The sequence below is a fragment of the Mustela nigripes genome, chromosome 6, assembly GCF_022355385.1.
Source record: "Mustela nigripes isolate SB6536 chromosome 6, MUSNIG.SB6536, whole genome shotgun sequence".
Lineage (NCBI taxonomy): Eukaryota > Metazoa > Chordata > Mammalia > Carnivora > Mustelidae > Mustela > Mustela nigripes.
This window is the reverse complement of record NC_081562.1, coordinates 134,386,270-134,404,638: the sequence shown is the minus strand read 5'-3', so window position 1 is coordinate 134,404,638 and position 18,369 is coordinate 134,386,270. Positions and strand designations below refer to the sequence as shown.

Genomic DNA, 18,369 nt, shown 5'->3' with positions numbered 1-18,369 from the left:
GCCAGTGGATAAGAGTATTTATTACCTGAGAGACGAGCTGAAAAGCGAGAGGACAACACCCCATTTTCTTCTCACCCCACAAGGCAGTCAGGGAAAACTGGGCAAAGTAAGTATCCTCTCAGTGACTCCTGGTCCTTACGTGTAAAACAGTTAACAACAAAAACTGCCTGCAAGACCCCCTTGGCACGATACAGTGTCAACTGTGTGCAAGAAAGAAATAATTCCAACCCTGCACAAGTTGTATAATATTAGGTAACAGCTGGCATATCGACAATGCTTTAAGATCATTTACCAGAAAGGCCCTAACTGTAACCTCCTCACAGCCCCATGAGCTGGGGCCAGAAGGCACGACTCCCACCCGGCAGATGCGGAAATTGGCTCATGGAGGGTGGCACCCACACAGCTCGTGAGCTACAGGGCCGGGTCCCAGCCCGTGTTTCCCAGTGTGCTCCCGAGCCCCTCGGCCACACCACGACCCCCAGGACAATGGACGTGGCGCTGCAAACATCAGGATCATCCGTGTGCTTCACCACACTTCTAACACCAACCCCGTGCCCTGTGAGCTTCTGCACGGAGAGGGCCCTGTGCACCCACAAAGCCTGTATTCCCAGCCAGGGTGACCAGGGTCGGCCCCAAGGTGGGGGCACCTGCCATCCACTCCACCAGAACCTCGCAAGACGGGCCAGCCGCCCCCCCTGCGCTCAGCGACAACTGCGGGCTAGGTCTCGGGTGTTTCTCTGGCGGGCACTGTCAGGAGCTTCGTCCCACCCTCAGCAATGTGATGTAATAAGCAGGGCCGCTCGAGCCTACTGGTCGGATTCAAGGTCGTAAGACTTACCTGTGGCTGCTCCCGTGGGAATCTGCTGCCAGATCGTGGGGTGCTATTCAGGTAATTAGACAGATACCCAGAAAAATTAAAATGTGAGTATCTTCTGAACTGAAAGTAACGAAATATTAAGCTTAACTTCAAAACAACAACACACACCTAAGAAGCTCACGCTGAGACGGACTTCTATCGCTATAGTCTATGTACTAATTTGCTCTGAGAAAAAGGAAAAATGCAGGCTGTATCCCCATACACACAAAAACACAGTCTGTACCTCTTATTTAGGTACCAACATCAGCAGCAGGAAGGCTGTAAAGCCCTCCAGGGACCAGCACCACCCAGGACAAGGTCACGGCAAAACCCCAGGTACACCTCCGGCTCGCACATGCAGGAGGAACCACAGAGGCTAAAATAAAACTGGGGTCTCACTTTGGAAGGCTGCTGGATTTTAATCTCCTGGGAATCAGAGGCCGAGTCTGATTTGGTGCCTCCGGAGTTCGGTTTCTCCTTCTTTCTCTTCTGTTTCTTCTTTTTCTTTTTGGCACCCAAATCTCCTCCAGGACTTCTGTTAGGAAAATGACAGAGGATAAAACAAGAACAAAAAAATCATTATAGAATATTAATCATTGAGTAGAATGCAAATTATACCCAGGAGTTAAAAAAAAGAAAACTAGGTTAGGAAGCCTCATATTGTAATTTATAAGGAACATATCTATCTGATCATTCAGGTGACCTAATACATAGCTCTCGTACATATTTCCTAAGTGAAAAGAGGTTAAAAATGTGTTATGTTAATAAGGTGACTTGTGGAAAGTGCCTAAGGGTGGAGGTTGGTGGCCAGTGGTGCCAGCCCTGTGATCAATGGGCTACAAAACCCCTGGAAAACAGCATTTCCCTCGTACAAACTCAGGAAAAGTGGGGCATGGAAGCTCGGTGCCCTTTTCCCACACCTGGCCCTATGCATCTCTTCCACTTGGCCATTCCCTTTTATGATAAACCAGTCATCTAGTAAAGAAAATGTTTCTATTACTTCCATGAGCTGTTCCAGCAAATCAAAATCAAATCTGAGCAAGGGACCGTGGGACCCTCCGATATATGTTGGTGGGTCACGAGGACAGCTTGGGCTTGCTTGGGACTGGCCTCTGAAGTGGGGGTTGGTATGTGGTGGGAGCAGTCCTGTGGGACTGAACCTCTGCCCTGGGCAGACCGAATCAGAATGTATCAGAACAGCGTTAAATGAAAATTCTGCCAGGGTCTTGTGAGAAGCCTGCCATCTACATGCACATGATGGGGTTAGATCCAGAAACTCAAAATGGGATGTAAAGTGGAAAATGAAATTTAGACAGATGAGAAGTTAACAGGACAAAGAACTCAGAAGAATTATTAGTCTACACGCAGTCATACTGCAGGTTCTCAGATAGCATTCGAGGAGGAAAACTGTAGCTAGAAACCGTATTTTATGATGAAAGTCAAGTAGCTTTCCTGCTGAACCATGGCTCTGCTAACCAACTTTTTAGGTAGCCTTTTAAGGGAGAGATACGTGTTGTAAAAAAAAAATTCCATTACAAACTTCTCTTGGGCACAAAAAATCACAAAGCTCAACACAGCAGAACCGAGGAAACCACTTCTTTGCAGTAGGGGAAATTTTCCTTGGTAAATCATTTAACAAGAAGAATTAACAATAAAAAAAACTCTATGTGGAAAAAAATGTTCACTGGTAAAACATTTGTCTGGGACTCTTTTGTCATCTTATGGCTGTCACCCCCTGAAAGACCGGAAGAGACCCCAGGAGATGTGCAATTTCCAGTTACTTGGGTCTACACTACCACAGTATTCCCAGAAGGGAAGTTGAAATTCAGAGACTGTTACTACACTATTGCCTGGATGGAGGGAAAAGTGATGTAAACATACCATTCCACTGTACTGCCCTCAGTAAACTGGATCTGCTGTTGCCTACTTTCGCTCTTGCCTAATTATCAAGTATCTATGCATCATGCAAGACACAAATGTCACCGATATCTATGTATTAACCCTGTAACACTGTCCCTCAGAGGCAACCCATGGTTTTTCTCGTACATATTCTTCCAAATTTCTCCTCCTTCTCTAAGCACCCCTTCATTTTCACTGTGAATAAGTTTTAAATAAAAACTGAATCTTAAACATACCATTTGCCAACTTGCTTTTTACCTCCTTCCACTTAACAATGTGTCTTAGATTCCTTCCCATGTCAGGATATAGTGAGCGATTTCATTTCTTTTAAGCAGCTAGAAAGCATTCCGTTGTGTAAACACATCGTATTTAACCATCCCTACATTACAAAGTGCTGCTGTAGGGGCTCCTGGGTGGCTCTGCCGATTAAGCATCTGCCTTTGGCTTAGGTGACCATCTGGGGTCCTGGGATCAAGCCCCAGGGCAGCTCCCTGCTCAGCAGGGAGTCTGTTTCTCTCACCCACTCCACCCCCTGCTTGTACTCTTTCTCTCAAATAAATAAATAAAATCTTTTTTTTTAATGCTGTAAAAAAAAAAAGAAATCTGGTATTTACATCTTTTTTTTTCTTTTCTATTTTATTTTTCAATTTATTTATTTTCAGAAAAACAGTATTCATTATTTTTTCACCACACCCAGTGATCCATGCAATCCGTACCCCAACCTCCCACCCCCCCACCACTTCAAACCCCTCAGATTGTTTTTCAGAGTCCATAGTCTCTCGTGATTCACCTCCCCTTCCAATTACATCTTTTATGCATTCGTGCCAGTAATGTCCAAAGGTGGAAATACTAGGTCATGCACGTTTTTACTTTCAGTAAATAATTAAGATTGCTTTACTAAATACTGTGCCAATACCCAGTCCACCAACCTGGGTCCACACATATGGAGCTTTGAAATCACCACTCCATCTTAACAGACTGAAAACCCAACAACTCCTCTTGGATTCATGGGAAAGGCAAGGACACAGGACTAAGACTGGCCACAAGACCGGCCAGACAGGTAAGAACACAGGGCATTGCAGCTTCCTCCAGCAAAGCCTCAGGAGTGCAAACCACCACAGCAGCTGTACTCAGGTAAGAAAACGGGAGGTGTGACTGCCCAGTGCTGGGGCCTGTGTGGGAACCAGGGGGACCCAGTCCCAGGGGTCTCCCAGACTTTCGTGAGTTTTCCCAGAACAAACAGCAGACAAAAGTCCCCTCATGCTTCCAGCAGTGGGAGGGGAACAGGGACCCTTCTGAAATAAGCCAGAGCACTCTGTTCTCAACAAGCCCTGCCCCTAGAAGTAACTGGTCGACCAGAGCCTAACTGACGTGGGGAAATAAGCAAACCCAGTCCACACAAGAGAAGAGGAGGAAACAGAGGAAACATGAGCAGGTTCAGAGCCCAGAGGCCCAGGCTCGATAAGGGCTGGGAGGGGCCGCCGTGCAGGACCGCAGAACCCCCACGCCCTCACCTCTCACCACCACAGCACTGAAGCGCCAGCAGCAGCTCCTCTTACCTGGTACCTCATGTCTGGCTATCTGGAAAAAATTATAAGGCATACTGAGAGGCCAAAAACAAACCTGGAAAAAAGACCAAGCACCAGAATCGGACAGGGCAGGGATGCTACAACTGTCAGAACAGGAATTCAAAGCTGACAGATTAATATCCTACGGTTTCAAAGGAACAAAACAGACAGCATAAAAGGGCAGACAACGTTAACAGGAGACAGAAAACCTAAGAAAGAGCCAGAAAGAAATGACAGACATAAAAGACACTTTAAGAGAAATGAAGAGGTCCTTTGATGGCTTATTAGCCGACTGGACACAGCTGAGGAAAGAATCTCTGAGCTTGAAGATACAGCAACGGAAACCACCAAAAGTGGGACACCTAGATGGCTCAGTCAGTTATGCGTCTGTCTCTTGATTTCTGGCTCACGTCATGATCTCAGCATTGTGGGATCAAACCCCACACGGGGCTCCGCCCATCCCACCCTTTGCACGCAAGCACACATTCTCTCAAAAAAGAACAAAAACAAAACACAACAACAGAAGAAATCTCCAAAAGTGAAAATCTAAGAGAACAGTGATGAAACAGAACGGAATATCCAAAGGCCATGGGACAACTACACAAGGTGTAACACATGCGTGATGGGAATACCAGAAGGCATAGGAGGAACATAAAAAATATCTGAAATCACGACTGAGAATTTCCCCCAGTGAAAGTCAGACACCACACCACAGATCCAGGAAGCTCAGAGAACACCAAGCAGGATGCACGCCAAGAAACACTATGCCTCAGCACAGGCATATCCTTTTCAAGCTACAGAATATCAAAGATTTAAAAAAAAAAAAAAATCCTGAAAGAAGCCAGAGGCAAAATATGCTTTTCCTATAAAGGAACAGTAAGTCAATGGGAATGTCAATTTCCCAACTTCTTTGCCAATACTGAAATATCAACATTTTTTTCATCTTGGACAGTCTTTTTTTTTTTTTAAGATTTTATCTACTTGAGAGAGAGAACACGCACACAAGCAGGGAGGAGTGGCAGAAGCAAACTCCCTGCTAAGGAGGGAGCCCGATGATGCAGGGCTTGACCCCAGCACCTGGAGATCATGACCTGAGATGAAGGCAGACGCTTAACCACTGAGCCACCCAACTGCCCCTCCATCTCTGACAGACTTATAGGTAGAAAACCCTTACTGCAGATTTAATTTTTCTTTATTTAATCAGGAGCAAGGCTATACATATCTTCCCATATGTTCAATGACCATTTATATTTTTTCCATGAACTGCTCATTCATATCCTTTTTCTGTTACCCATCTCTTTAAAAAATTGACTTGTCAGTGGCCTTTATAAAAGCATGGGTAGAACCTACCAGTTGTTAAGTATTTTTACTTTGGCTATTTTCATTTCATTTAATCCTTGCAACAGCTCTGTGAGATACTACTTTATGTCTGTAGTACATTGCCTAGGCTGTTGTCTGTTACTCAGATTGCAAATACTTTATCTGGTTTATATTTTATGATATCTTTTCCTACACAGCCATTTAAAATTTTGGTGGAGTCTAACATTTAAGAAATTTTCCCTTGTGGCTTTTGGGCTTTTAAATCTTGGTTAGAAAGACCTTCCCTATTGCAAAACCACATAAACATCTTTTTATGTTTTTCCTCTACTAACTTTGTGACTTTTGGAAAATAATATTTAGCTTTCTGACTCGTTCAGAATAAAAGGTATACAGTGTGAAGTGCCCATGCCTCTACTTTTCAGAAACACAGTAAATACAAGCAGTACCGTCACTTGTTAATACCGGGGTCACACTGCAGCACCCAAAGACTGATAGTAAATTTTATAAGAGAGGGAGATCTCCTGATTACTGGATGCAATCACATAATGAGGTTCTCTTGTTGCCAGACACTGTTCCAGGCGCAAGCAGTATCAAAACACATCTGAAAATTCTTGGATACTTCTCTCAACAAGAGGTGAGGTCCATTCCCCTCCGCATGAATCTGGGCTGGCTTGTCATCTGCTCTTTGTGCAGCAGAACTGACCCCATGGGATTCTGGAGGCTCGGTCACAAAAGGCCATGCCTTTTCCACCTGGCTCCCTCAGGATGCTTATTCTGGGGGCAGCCAGGAGCCACGGAAGAGGCCCGAGGGCCTGGAGACTGCCAGGCCAGCACCTAATATCCCCAGCAGGACCAGCTAGGGCCGAGGGAGGGAGCTCGGCCAGACCACCAGCCCCATGGAGCCTGCACCTACCCAAGAGGCCTGAAGGGAGAACCTGCCTTTCCAACTTCCTACCCACAGAATCTGCCAAGTGGAACAAAGTGGCCGCTCTTTTATTTAGGTCACTAGCTCTGGCATGACCTATTACAGAGCAACAGAGAGCAGACCAGAAATTGGGGGCCTGACAATGGAGGGCCACTCTAAGAAAACCCGAAAACACAAGGCAACTGCTCCAAGGCCAGGAGGAGCCTCAAACAGACAGAGTTTCATGGAATGATTATTTCAGTGAGTGCGTTTATAAAGCTGTCACCAGCAATAATGTGGAAACCAGAAAATGTACCTAATGAGCTGATGATGATCTAACTGAAAAGATCGCTGGGGAGAGGGCTGAAGCTGCTGGCTTCGTCTATAATGAGACAAGAGAGAGATCAACTCCAGAATAAGCTAGTTTCTGAGTAGAAATAAGAGAATAGATACACTCAGCTAGTAATTTGTAGGTTAAAAAATAACTGTTTCTCATCCTTGAGTCTCCAGAAGGCAAAGGTTTGCCTATGAAGAAACGGCCTCAGGTGGTGATCTCACCGGCCATGGGACTGATCCCACCTCAGGGTTCTAGCTCAGGGGGCGTCTGATTCTCTCTCCCTCTCCCCCTGTCCCACCCCCCAACTCTCTTTCTCTCAAATAGTGAATAAATAAATCTTAAAAAGAAAAAATAAATGACCTAAGAACAGAAAGTCACAGCAAGGGTGGAGCGGTAAGCCCTTTGTTAGGATGTTAGGAAGACGGAAAGTGGGGCCTCTGGACCCTTCCAAAAAGACAAAGGCCTCAGGTTCTGAAGGATGGGCTTCATCTATCCTCTGGAAACAGCAGAGCTTCTAAGAACCTTTGTCCCACAGCACCTTCACCAGGTGCCTGACAGAAAAGATTATCTGACAGAAAAAAGAGTTCAGGGTAACTTTTGTCGAACAGAGTGGATTATAAATGGACACGGAGGAAAGCCTGTGACATTTCTTTTTTTTTTTTTTTTTTTTTTTTTAAAAAATTTTATTTATTTATTTGACAGAGAGAAATCACAAGTAGATGGAGAGGCAGGCAGAGAGAGAGAGTGAGAAGCAGGCTCTCCGCTGAGCAGAGAGCCCGATGCGGGACTCGATCCCAGGACTCTGAGATCATGACCTGAGCCGAAGGCAGCGGCTTAACCCACTGAGCCACCCAGGCGCCCAGCCTGTGACATTTCTAAAAGCAGCACAGCAGCCTGAAAGGCAGCAGAACAAAGTGAACAGAGGCCTTTGGACCCGCAGCCTTTTACAGGGAGGAAACAGACCAAGAAGGTTACTCACTAGGGCACAAAGTTATCTTTTGGAAGGATGACTGGAACACCAGAACCAAGAACCTCAAGGGCAGAGCCCAGAGCCACAGATGATAGCTCCCAAGAAAAAGGACTGACCACAAATCCAGGAGTTGACAACACGTTCCTGGTTGGATTTCAGAACTGCTATGGACCACTGACTGTGTTTTGCGCTCTACTTCCTCCCTCTAGGGCTCTCCTACATCTGTCCACCATTCCACGAGGATGTGTGGAAAGCAGACACGGTACATTCTCGGTTCATGGTGTTCAGCAGACCCTAAGAGCCCTCAACCAGACCTTGACTTTATTTACATGAGATCCCAGACTTCAAACCTGAACCTAGTATCTAAGCCAAAACACAACATGATTTTGGGAAGGGCTTCAGGGAGGGTAAATGTATTCTACATGTGGGAGAATATAAATAATTTTTGGCCAGAAGATGGGCTGTGGTAGTTTTCAACATGGCCTCAATATTTTTAAGAAAAATGAAAGATGGAAGATGCATGTGACAGATAGTTCACAAGTGGTTACTACTTAGTTTTCAATGGAGACTAAGGTTTCTAAAAGTAAAAATTGTGATCAATGTAATTGATATTTCTAAGAAATGACAAGGAAAGCAACTCCTTATGCAGGGAAACTAAGATGTGTTTGGTTTGTTTGTTTTGGGAGAAAGAAGCTCATGCCAGTGGTGGGGGGCAGAGGGAGAGGGAGAGAATCTTTAGCAGGCTCCACACTCAATGTGGGGCCAATGCAGGGCTCGATCCCAGGACCCTGAGATCATGACCTGAGCTGAAATCAAGAGTCAGATGCTTAACAGGCTGAGCCATGCAGGTGTCCCAAGATGTGTTTTTGATAAAAGAAGGTATGAGGAGGGGCACCTGGATGGCTCAGTTGGTTAAGCGTCTGCCTTCAGCTCTGGTCCTGATCCCTGAGTCCTGGGATTGAGTCCTGTATCCGGCTCCTTGCTCGGGAGAAGTAGACTCCCCACTCTCCTTGTTGCTTCCCCAGCTTGTGTTCTCTCTCTCTCTCTGACAAGTAAATAAAATCTTAAAAAAAAGAAAGAAAGAAAGAAAGAAAGAAAGAAAGAAAGAAAGAAAAGTACGAGGAGTGGGAATACATTTTTGTTGAGGGAAAAGCTAGTAATTTTGTCCTAAAATGAGACTGGTTACTTAGAGAAGGAAAGCTTAAGACAAAATTTGAATGTAAAAAGAAAGTTGTAGCAGGTTTGTGAAGGGAATCTTTGAAAAAGAATTTTATGTGTGGTCAGAACTCAGCCTGGAATGAATGAATTTTTTTTTTTTTTTTTTTAAGATTTTACTTATTTGACAGAGAGAGACACAGCAAGAGAGGGAACACAAACAGGGGGAAATGGGGTGGGGAGAAGCAGGCTTCCCGCTGAGCAGGGAGCACGATGTTGGGCTGATCCCAGGGTCCTGGGATCATGACCTGAGCTGACAGATGCTTAACAACTGAGCCATCCAGGCGCCCCTGGAATGAATGAATTTTAAAAGTATACCTATGTAAGACTGAAATGTGGCTCTTCTCTGTTAAAAACGCAGAGTTTTCTTGGATTGTTGGTTTGCTCTTGATAAGAAACTGCAAATGAAGCTTTTTTTCTTTATCTGTCCAGAAAACCGATGTTTCTAGCTTTGTCATTCTCAGGTCTTTGATTACTTAAGAGAACTGAAACATCTCAATATGAAAGGAGCTAAGTTTTGCCCATAAGTAGGCTTCTACAGAATCAACTACTGCCACCTTGGTTAAATGGGTGATTAAATATTAAGTTTTTTTAAAAAATATTTTTATTTATTTATTTGACAGACAGAGATCACAATTAGGCAGAGAGGCAGACAGAGAGAAAGGAAGGGAAGCAGGCTCCCTGCTGAGCAGAGAGCCCAGATGTGGGGGCTCGATCCCAGGACCCTGGGATCATGACCTGAGCCAAAGGCAGAGGCTTCCCAGGTGGCCCAATTAGTTTTGTAATAATCTATAATCCTATTTGGGTAAGTGCTTCAAAACCTTCTGAGGTTTTTAGCAAAAGTTCCCAAATACTCAAATCTACATGAATTGTTTGTGACTAGATTAGGTTTATTTGGTATGTTCAGTTACTTGGGGAACACTATCAAGCAAATGATCATAAACCTTTTAGGGTATGCTGTATGGGTAAAATGCTCTATCACTGTTGTAGACATTATATGAACTCTCTTAAATTTTAGTATGTCTTGGTGTAAGGTCATCACTTGACATTCTATCACTGAAAAAACTGGATTTCCTTGTTAACTGCATGATAATGAACTCTCACCAGATCTTTAAACATGGCCATTTTTGAGTCATTGGTAATTATTGTGCTGATGATCTTACAAAATCTGTTTCATCTTTAAGGATTTTCACTGAAAGGACTTTTGACAAATACAGGTTTCTGATATCTTTAAGATCATAAAATTAAACTGGGTAAGAATTTCTGGAACTAAAGGAAAAGCTGCATTCAAACAGAACAAGAATTAGTAACATGGAACTGAGTGAACTGAGGAAGATGATTACAGTTTTTGTGACTCTTGCTTGAAACATTGCTGGTTCTCCAATGTTTGTTCTTCCAGATTTAAGGAATCAGTTTCTCCTAGGGTATCTGTGACTTACATAAACATGGTAAAATATTCCTTTGTGAACAAACTGAAGCATTTATTTTTTTTCTCCCTTCCCAAACCCTCTAGAATTCAGAAACTCTCAGTAAGTTTTCTCTCTTTGGTGGCAATTATAATTATTTGCATAAGTTCAATAACAACATGGTCTTAACAGGACACTAGTGGAAACACAAGTTATATTACCAAGGTTTTGACTGGAATGTCATTACTAGAGAGACACACATAGACTCAGATGAGACCAGAGAGCTTTAAGAACTATTAAAGTTGACTTCATGGTGCCAACAGAGCCCCTTGGAAATGTTGGCCTGATACTTAACTTATAGTTATAGCTTATAGTTCCCATCAGCCTTACGAGGGTGAGTAAACACTGTCACTTCCTGGCAGGTACAGGAAACTTCAGGATATTCTGGGGACCTGAGGAGGAACTCACCCAAATCTACAGGTACTGCTAAGGCAAATCTGACAGCAAGTATTTGGCTTGGTTTCTGGCCTTAAGAGGCTATTAAGTTCAATCTGAAATACCTCATAAAAAGTTCCAGCAAAGCAGATTTATAAGAACTTATAATGTCAATCAGTATTCTTGCTGTGCTTATGTAAATAATCAGGCCAAGTCTTTAAAACCAGACTTTTTTTATAAACCAATTAGTCTTTGTTTGGCTACCTCTGATGGAAATGAAGATGATTTTATTTTTAAGATTTTACTTAATTATTTGACAGAAACACAGTGAGAGAGGGGAACACAAGCAGGGGGAGTGGGAGAGGGAGAAGCAGGCTTCCCCACTGAGCAGGGAGTCTGATGCGGGGCTTGATCCCAGGACCTTCGGATCATGACCTGAGCCGAAGGCAGAGGCTTAACAACTGAGCCATCCAGGTGCCCCAAGGGTAATTTTAGAGAGAAAAATTATATTTCAATAACACACCTTTGGAGAGGTTAAAGTCTACCTCTGATTGTCTTTAAATGTTTGTTTGCCTAACCTAGACAGCTTGCGGTAAACTTCAAAGAAATTGCCACAAGAGCTTGTGTATAGACATTCTTCTTACCTATTTCTCTGTGGGGATAACAGGACTCCATGGGCATGTGATTATTTTAATAGCTGGACAATAGGATGGACTCCCCAGCTGTGTAACTCAACTATCACCTTGACTGATTCTACGTGGGGGATGGCAAAACCGTTCCTCAAAAGCTAGAGCAGACCCTTGGGGCTCCTGGGTGGCTCAGTGGGTTAAAGGCTCTGTCTTTGGCTCAGGTCATGATCCCAGGGCCCTGGGATCGAGCCCAGCATCGGGCTCTGCTCAGCAGTGAGCTTGCTTCCCTTCCTCTCTCTCTGCCTGCCTCTCTGCCTACTTGTGATCTCTGTCAAATGACTAATTAAAATCTTAAAAAAAAAAAAAAAAAAAAAGCAAGAGCAGACCTTGCTCCATGGGTTAGCTTATAGACTTATGGAGAGAGGGACAGCCCAACGTTCCTCATGAGTAAAATTGATGATGCAGTTGGGGATACCCATATCTCCCAAGAGGAGCGCCTCCCACCTGCCAGCGATTCCTTGTAAGTAGGACATTGTTAAAGCCAGATATCAGGCAAGGTGTTTTCTTGATAGTTTTATCCCTTAATCGTATTTGTCCCAGGAGCTGCCTCTATCAATGTAGAATTACAAGTAGAGGCTTTTACCTAAGCATACAGTGGCCATCTTTAATTAAACCTGGAACCCACTCACCCTCCTAAATGACGAAACCACATAAATTTGAGAAATAGTCCTTCAAAACTGGATGGCCCTTGATATTTTGAGAGCAGCCCAAAGATGAACCTATGCTTTCATTAAAACAGAATGTTGTGTCTGTATTTCAAATTACTCAAAAAATGTAACTGAAGCCACAGAAGATTTAAACAAACACATCACTGCTATAAAGGCTCTAGCTCTAGATCCTTTTAGCAGGATCTAAATTTGAGATTCCTTCCAAATAGAAATATGCCCTGCTAAGCATTGCTATTACTTCTTGTTCTTTTAGGTTGCTGTTTGGCTTTCTGGATTCGTCAAAGGGGAGCCTGTGTTATTCACACATGCCGGCAGATGCCTTTGCTGTCTAGTTCAGGAGGAACTAGAGAAATGAAGTTCTCCTACCCTGTCAAAGTCTTCCATTCCAAAAACCCTCCATCATCCCTGGTCAGCAGGAAGTAACTACCTAAGAAATGGCTGTGGTCCCTTCTCCTTCCACAGAAATGGAATGGTGTTTTGACAGTGGGGATTTGTTTTTTGTTTTTTGTTTTAAGATTTTATATATTTATTTGACAGACAGAGATCACAAGTAAGCAGAGAGGCAGGCAGAGAGAGAGGAAGGGAAGCAGGCTTCTTGCTCAGCAGAGAGCCCGATGTGGGGCTCGATCCCAGGACCCTGGGATCATGACCTGAGCCAAAGGCAGAGTCTTTAACCCACTGAGCCACCCAGGCGCCCCGAAAGTGGGGATTTGTAAGAGGACTCCAACTACCTTCCTTTTTACCTCAGTCTTTACTTTCTAATTAAGTTCTTCTTTCCAACTTACCTCTTAACCCAGGCAAAAGACCTTCCATGCAAAGCATCCCATGACAGGACCCAAAACTACTTCCTCAAGCAATAGGGAACCCCCAGACACCAGCAAGACCCACAAGGCAATGATCAACCTGAACTTGACTGCCCCTCTCCTGTACCCACCAACCTCTGTCCACATTTTGCTTATATAAACCTGGGAGTATTTTCAGAACTTTGGAAACAGTCTTTTGAGACACTAATCTGCTGACTTTCTGGTGCTGGCCTCACAGAAATAATTTCTTTTCCTGTTTCACCACCATTCATCTCTCTACCTTTGGATGTTGTCAGTGATGAGCACCTGACCCTGGTCTGGTTGAGACCCCCGAAACTTGCTTTTGCACCCCTGTGCCCTGGTTATAGCTCCCTTCCCCTGGATGTATGCACTTACAGTTTTGTGACTCACAACTCATCATTCACAACAAATGTGTCAGTATGTGACTTCCATGTCTAGTGAGGAAAGCAAGCAGCTCCCACGCACTACTTGTGAAATGTTTTCTCCAGACGACCTTGAGACCTGCCCTGCTGGTGAGGCCGCAGGTAGACGCACTGAGTGAGAAACAAGCTGAGCTGCCACGAATGGCCAGCCATCTGAGTGAGCCACCTGGGGGGGTTGGGTCTAGTGAAGCCCTGGGTTTACTGCAGTTCCGGCTGAGATCTGCATGCGACCACCTGAGAGACCCCCACCCCCCAGTGAGAAGCTCCTCCAACTGGGCCGTTTCCAAATTCCTAATCCACAGGATCTGTGAGCCTAATAAAACGGGTGCTGTTTTTTTTTACGGAGCAACAGTTACTGGAACATAAACACTTAACAACAAACAAAGCAAAGTCTTGTTTTGTGACGCATGTATTTCTAATGAAATAGATAATACACAGATGGCAGGCCCGTTTGTGGGTCTTAGAGACAGGGTCTCTAAGCATGTAGCCTAGTGGCTTGCACAAAGAAAGCCAGTCAGTAAGTAGTAGGTACTATTATTATATAGTGAAGCATGTTGTTTCCCCTGCCAGGACCCCCTTCCCTCCTTCACTGCCTGGCAAACTGCCTGTCACTCAAGATTCAGGCCAAGAATCACTTTCTTGGAGAAGGCTTCTGGTTCCTCCCCAAATCTGAATCAGGGACCGCTAAATCAAAGACTGCCCTGCCATCTGAGCTTCGTTCTCTTCAGCACACTCTAACCTGGTGTTCTTATCTGCTTTTCCCACTACAGTGTAAGCCCCTTAGGAACAGAAGGACTCTCATTTCTCCGTAAAATGTACAAAATAGTAGAAAAATATGTATCAGTCTCTGATCATCAGGAAGACCAAGCCACGATTAGAAGTTTGGAATTTTCGAGAGAGGGGAGAGGGGCTGGAAATGGAGTCAATGATGGATCATGCCTACTCATGAAGGCTTCACTAAAATCCCACATGTCCAGGGTTCAGAGAGCTTCCAGGTCGATCAGTATGTGGGGGTGCTGGGAGGGTGGCGCACGGGGTGGGGGGGACAAGGAAGCTCTGTGCCTCCTCCCACATACCTTGCTCTATGCATGTCTTCCATCTGAATGTGTAGTGTATCTGTATCCTTTATCCCATTTTTTTTTTTAGATTTTTATTTATTTATTTGACAGACGGAGATCACAGAGAAGCAGGCCGAGCGAGAGGAGGAAGCAGGCTCCCCACTGAGCAGAGAGCCCGATGCGGGGCTCCATCCCAGGACCCTGGGATCATGACCTATGCCGAAGGTAGAGGCTTTAACCCAATGAGCGACCCAGGCGCCTCCCTTTATTCCATTTTTAAATAATAAACTGGTAAACACCTATTTTCCTGAGTTTGGGGAATTCAAATTAATCAAAGCCGAGGAGGCAGTCATGGTAACCTCCCAATATATAGGCACTCGGTCAGAAGCAGAGGTGACGACGGGTGCTCAGGACCGGCACTTGCCACAGGGGCAGTGGGACTACCCCAGGAAGGCGGTCTGGGAAGCGAGTTAATGCAGAGGGCACCCAGCTGGTGTGGCAGAACTGCCTGGTATGGAAGCCCCCAACCCCAGTATCCCAGTGCTCTGACAGGGCAGCAGCGTGACAGTGAAGGAAACACAGTGGGAAAGCTGGGTTTTTCCTACTCAAATGCGTAGTAAACGTTATTCATGCTCACTAGTATTTCGGAATCTCCTCTCCTGTGGGTGCTGGAAAGTATGAGGCATAAACATCCCCCGCCCCTTGGAAGTGAGGCGTGGGCAGGCAGTTTGCTTAGCCAGTGGGAGATGAGGACACGTAACAGGTGTCGCTCCCAGGTGGCAACTTGAGAGCCATTACACCTTCCTCTTTGCTGACTGTCCTCCCAGCCAACCCCTGCAGCCCCGAGGTAAGATGATGGCCATCAGGAGAGGATGGAGCCTCCCGCCTAGCTGGGGCCCCACGTACCTCGAAGGAGTGGAGGCCCTTGGCTGCACCCACACAGTGTGTGTGGGAGACTGACTTACACAACAGAACTGAGAGGCTTTTTGTTTGTGTTAAGCTCAGAATTACTTAAAGTCTACTACCTGATACAAAGCATTAGCCTCTCACCCAATCCCAAGGTCATAAAGGGACTCCTCTTTCTGTCGGTTAGTAGGTACTAAAATCAGAAACTTCTCAATTCTAAAATGGACAAATCATTCCTCTGTAAAGTCAAAATATGTAAGGTAACTTCCATAGTGAAAAAAACTGTCAAAGAACAGTCCTTCAGACAGAGACTCATAGTTCCCTAGTCCTGGTCCTAAAACAGAAAGTAGTGTACATTTTTGGAGACACATGGAGACCCTGCCAAATGGTACCCCAGTGGTCTAAAAACAGTAATGTGTTCCCACCCCAAAATGAGTGGTTTATTTTCATCAGATTTGAGCAGAATCAAATTTGGACTATTGTGATGTTTACATTTAAAATCATCTGTGGCTAAAGACAACCATAAATATGTGACTAGCAACTGGGCTTAAACAAACACATGAGAGCCACACAGCAGAGCTGGAAATATGCTGTGGGCAAGTATGGTTTCGTGAATTCTCTGATTTGGGAGGGCAAGTGTTTCAGGCTTTCCTCCCTCAACGCTCCCATGGCTGGCACATTGTGAAACAGTGAGCTTGCTGAACTGTGGTGGTGTGGTTTATGCCTGTGTGGTGTCAGTGTTGGGGGGGGGGGGACAGACAAAAGCTATTCACATTTGTACCCCCAAGGTCTGTAGTGCTTTAATGCCTGACACTAGCAAATTTTTATTTCAAATGCTTGTTGAATGAATGAGTGAATAATTCTCTTGAGATCACTGGCTCTTGAGATAACTCCAGTCACCTATTGCCAGGTGGCAGAACACTTTTGAAAGCTACAATTCTCCTTATGTGCGGGGTAAACTTACTACGGCCTAGTATCACGTTTTTACTGTGCATCTACTATGTGCTCAATAGTGTGTTGGGCACAGGGGTGAGTTGGGGGAGGGGAATGGTGGTATCTAAAGTCATTAGGGACATGCCCTAGGCTTCATAACCCATACCCCTGTCCTGCCTCATTCTTTTACTGCCACTGGTTATGGCTTTTCTAGAAACCACCGGGAGCCCAGGATTTTACAGCTCTTCCATCCAATACACCTAGTTTAAAATATCTCCAAATTTCTAAGAAGCTTTCATCCAGAGGGATACAAACTGGTAATTTATGACTGGCATGGATGCCTACCCAAATGGACAGAAAGGAAGAATCAGGACCAACAAAGAATCCAGATATTTTGGTTCTGTGCCTATCAATGATTTTTTTTTTTTTTCTAAAAGAGATAAACAAACTTGGGGCACCTGGGTGGCTTAGTGGGTTAAGGCCTCTGCCTTTGGCTCAGGTCATGATCCCAGGGTCCTGGGATCGAGTCCCACATCGGGCTCTCTGCTCAGCAGGGAGCCTGCTTCCTCCTCTCTCTGCCTGCCTCTCTGCCTACCTGTGATCTCTGTCAAATAAATAAATAAAATCTTAAAAAAAAAAAGATAAACAAACTCATGGAAACTGAAGTTGATACAGAGACAAAAAGTAAATAAAAACACCAGATTATTTCACCAAAATTTCCTTAAATATGCCTACATCATGGATTCCATAACTTCTCAGACACTTATACAATCAAATTTTCTGTTAATTTGTATTTTGGGGTCTGGTATTACATACCACAACTTCCTCCACTTCCCAATACCATCTTGTTAAAATTATACTATCTTATTTGGTTATGATGGAGAAACTGTTAACTCTAGTGCTCAAGGGTTTTGTTGTTGTTGTTTTTCCCCCTTTGCTCGCATGGGCACTCAATTAGCCATCGCCTCCTCCAAACTCCCAGACATACCTGATCGTATTTCCACATTGAAAAGAAGCAGAAATCCCCCAGGACTGAATGAAGCCTCCAGTGTACGACTTGGCACATGAGATAATGGTAAATGAGAACACATGGTAAATGAGAACTGACAGGTGGACTTCACACTTGTGGGGGATAAGAGTAATCACAAAAGGTAATAAAAGTGTTGGCAAGCATGTAGAGAAATCATACCCCTCGTACACTGCCAGCAGAAACGCAAAATAGTGTAGGTGCTTTGGAAAACAGTTGGGCAGCTCCTCAAAATGCTAACCATTAAAGCTACCATGCCACTCAGCAGCAATTCCACTCCGAGGTATATCCCCAGGAGAAGCAAATACATAGATCCATCTAGAAGCCTGCACACACAGGTTCCCAGACGCATCATTTTATAACAGCCAAAAAAGCAGAAGCCACCCAAATGCCCACCAACGGATACGCAAATAAAGAAGATGTGTCATATCCGTACCATGGTGTAGGACTAAGCAACAAAAGATGAAGTCCTGACCCACGCTACAACATGGATGAACCCTGAAACCATCAGGCGAAATAAAAGAACCCAATCACTAAAGACCATTTACTATAGGACTCCCTTTACACAAAATGTCCAGAGCAGGGAAGTCTACGGAGACAGAATATAAACTAGTGTTTGTCAGGTGCTGGGAAAATGAAGAGCACTGGGGGCCAGTGCTAAGGGACCCAGGGTTTCCTTTGGGGGTGATGAAATGTCCTAGAATTGATTGTGGGGTGTTTGTACAACTCTGTGAAAATACTACATGCCACAGAATTGCACACATTAAATGGGTGAATTGTAGAGTATGTGGACTTAGGTCAAAAAAGCTGTTAAAACACTGGCAAGTCCAACTCCTGTCCCTGGGGGTGGCAGGATGATGTCCAGGCCTTTGCAGACCAAGAGCTGGTGATGGTGACCTGCCTCCTGCAGATCAGGAGGAGTGGATGACACA

The 18,369-nt window shown here is 44.6% G+C and overlaps 1 protein-coding gene across 3 annotated transcripts in view; it reads right to left on the bottom strand.

Annotated features, from left to right (window-relative positions):
• Positions 1-18,369, bottom strand: part of NMT2 (N-myristoyltransferase 2) — a 67,071-nt gene that overhangs the window by 30,019 nt on the left and 18,683 nt on the right. For 2 of the 3 annotated variants that reach the window (XM_059404259.1, XM_059404256.1), the window contains exon 2: positions 1,256-1,391. In XM_059404259.1, coding sequence (XP_059260242.1) covers positions 1,256-1,391 — 136 coding nt within the window. Of the gene's footprint in view, positions 1-838; positions 882-1,255; positions 1,392-18,369 lie in introns of all 3 variants that reach the window. The other variant, XM_059404257.1, reaches the window with a different exon arrangement.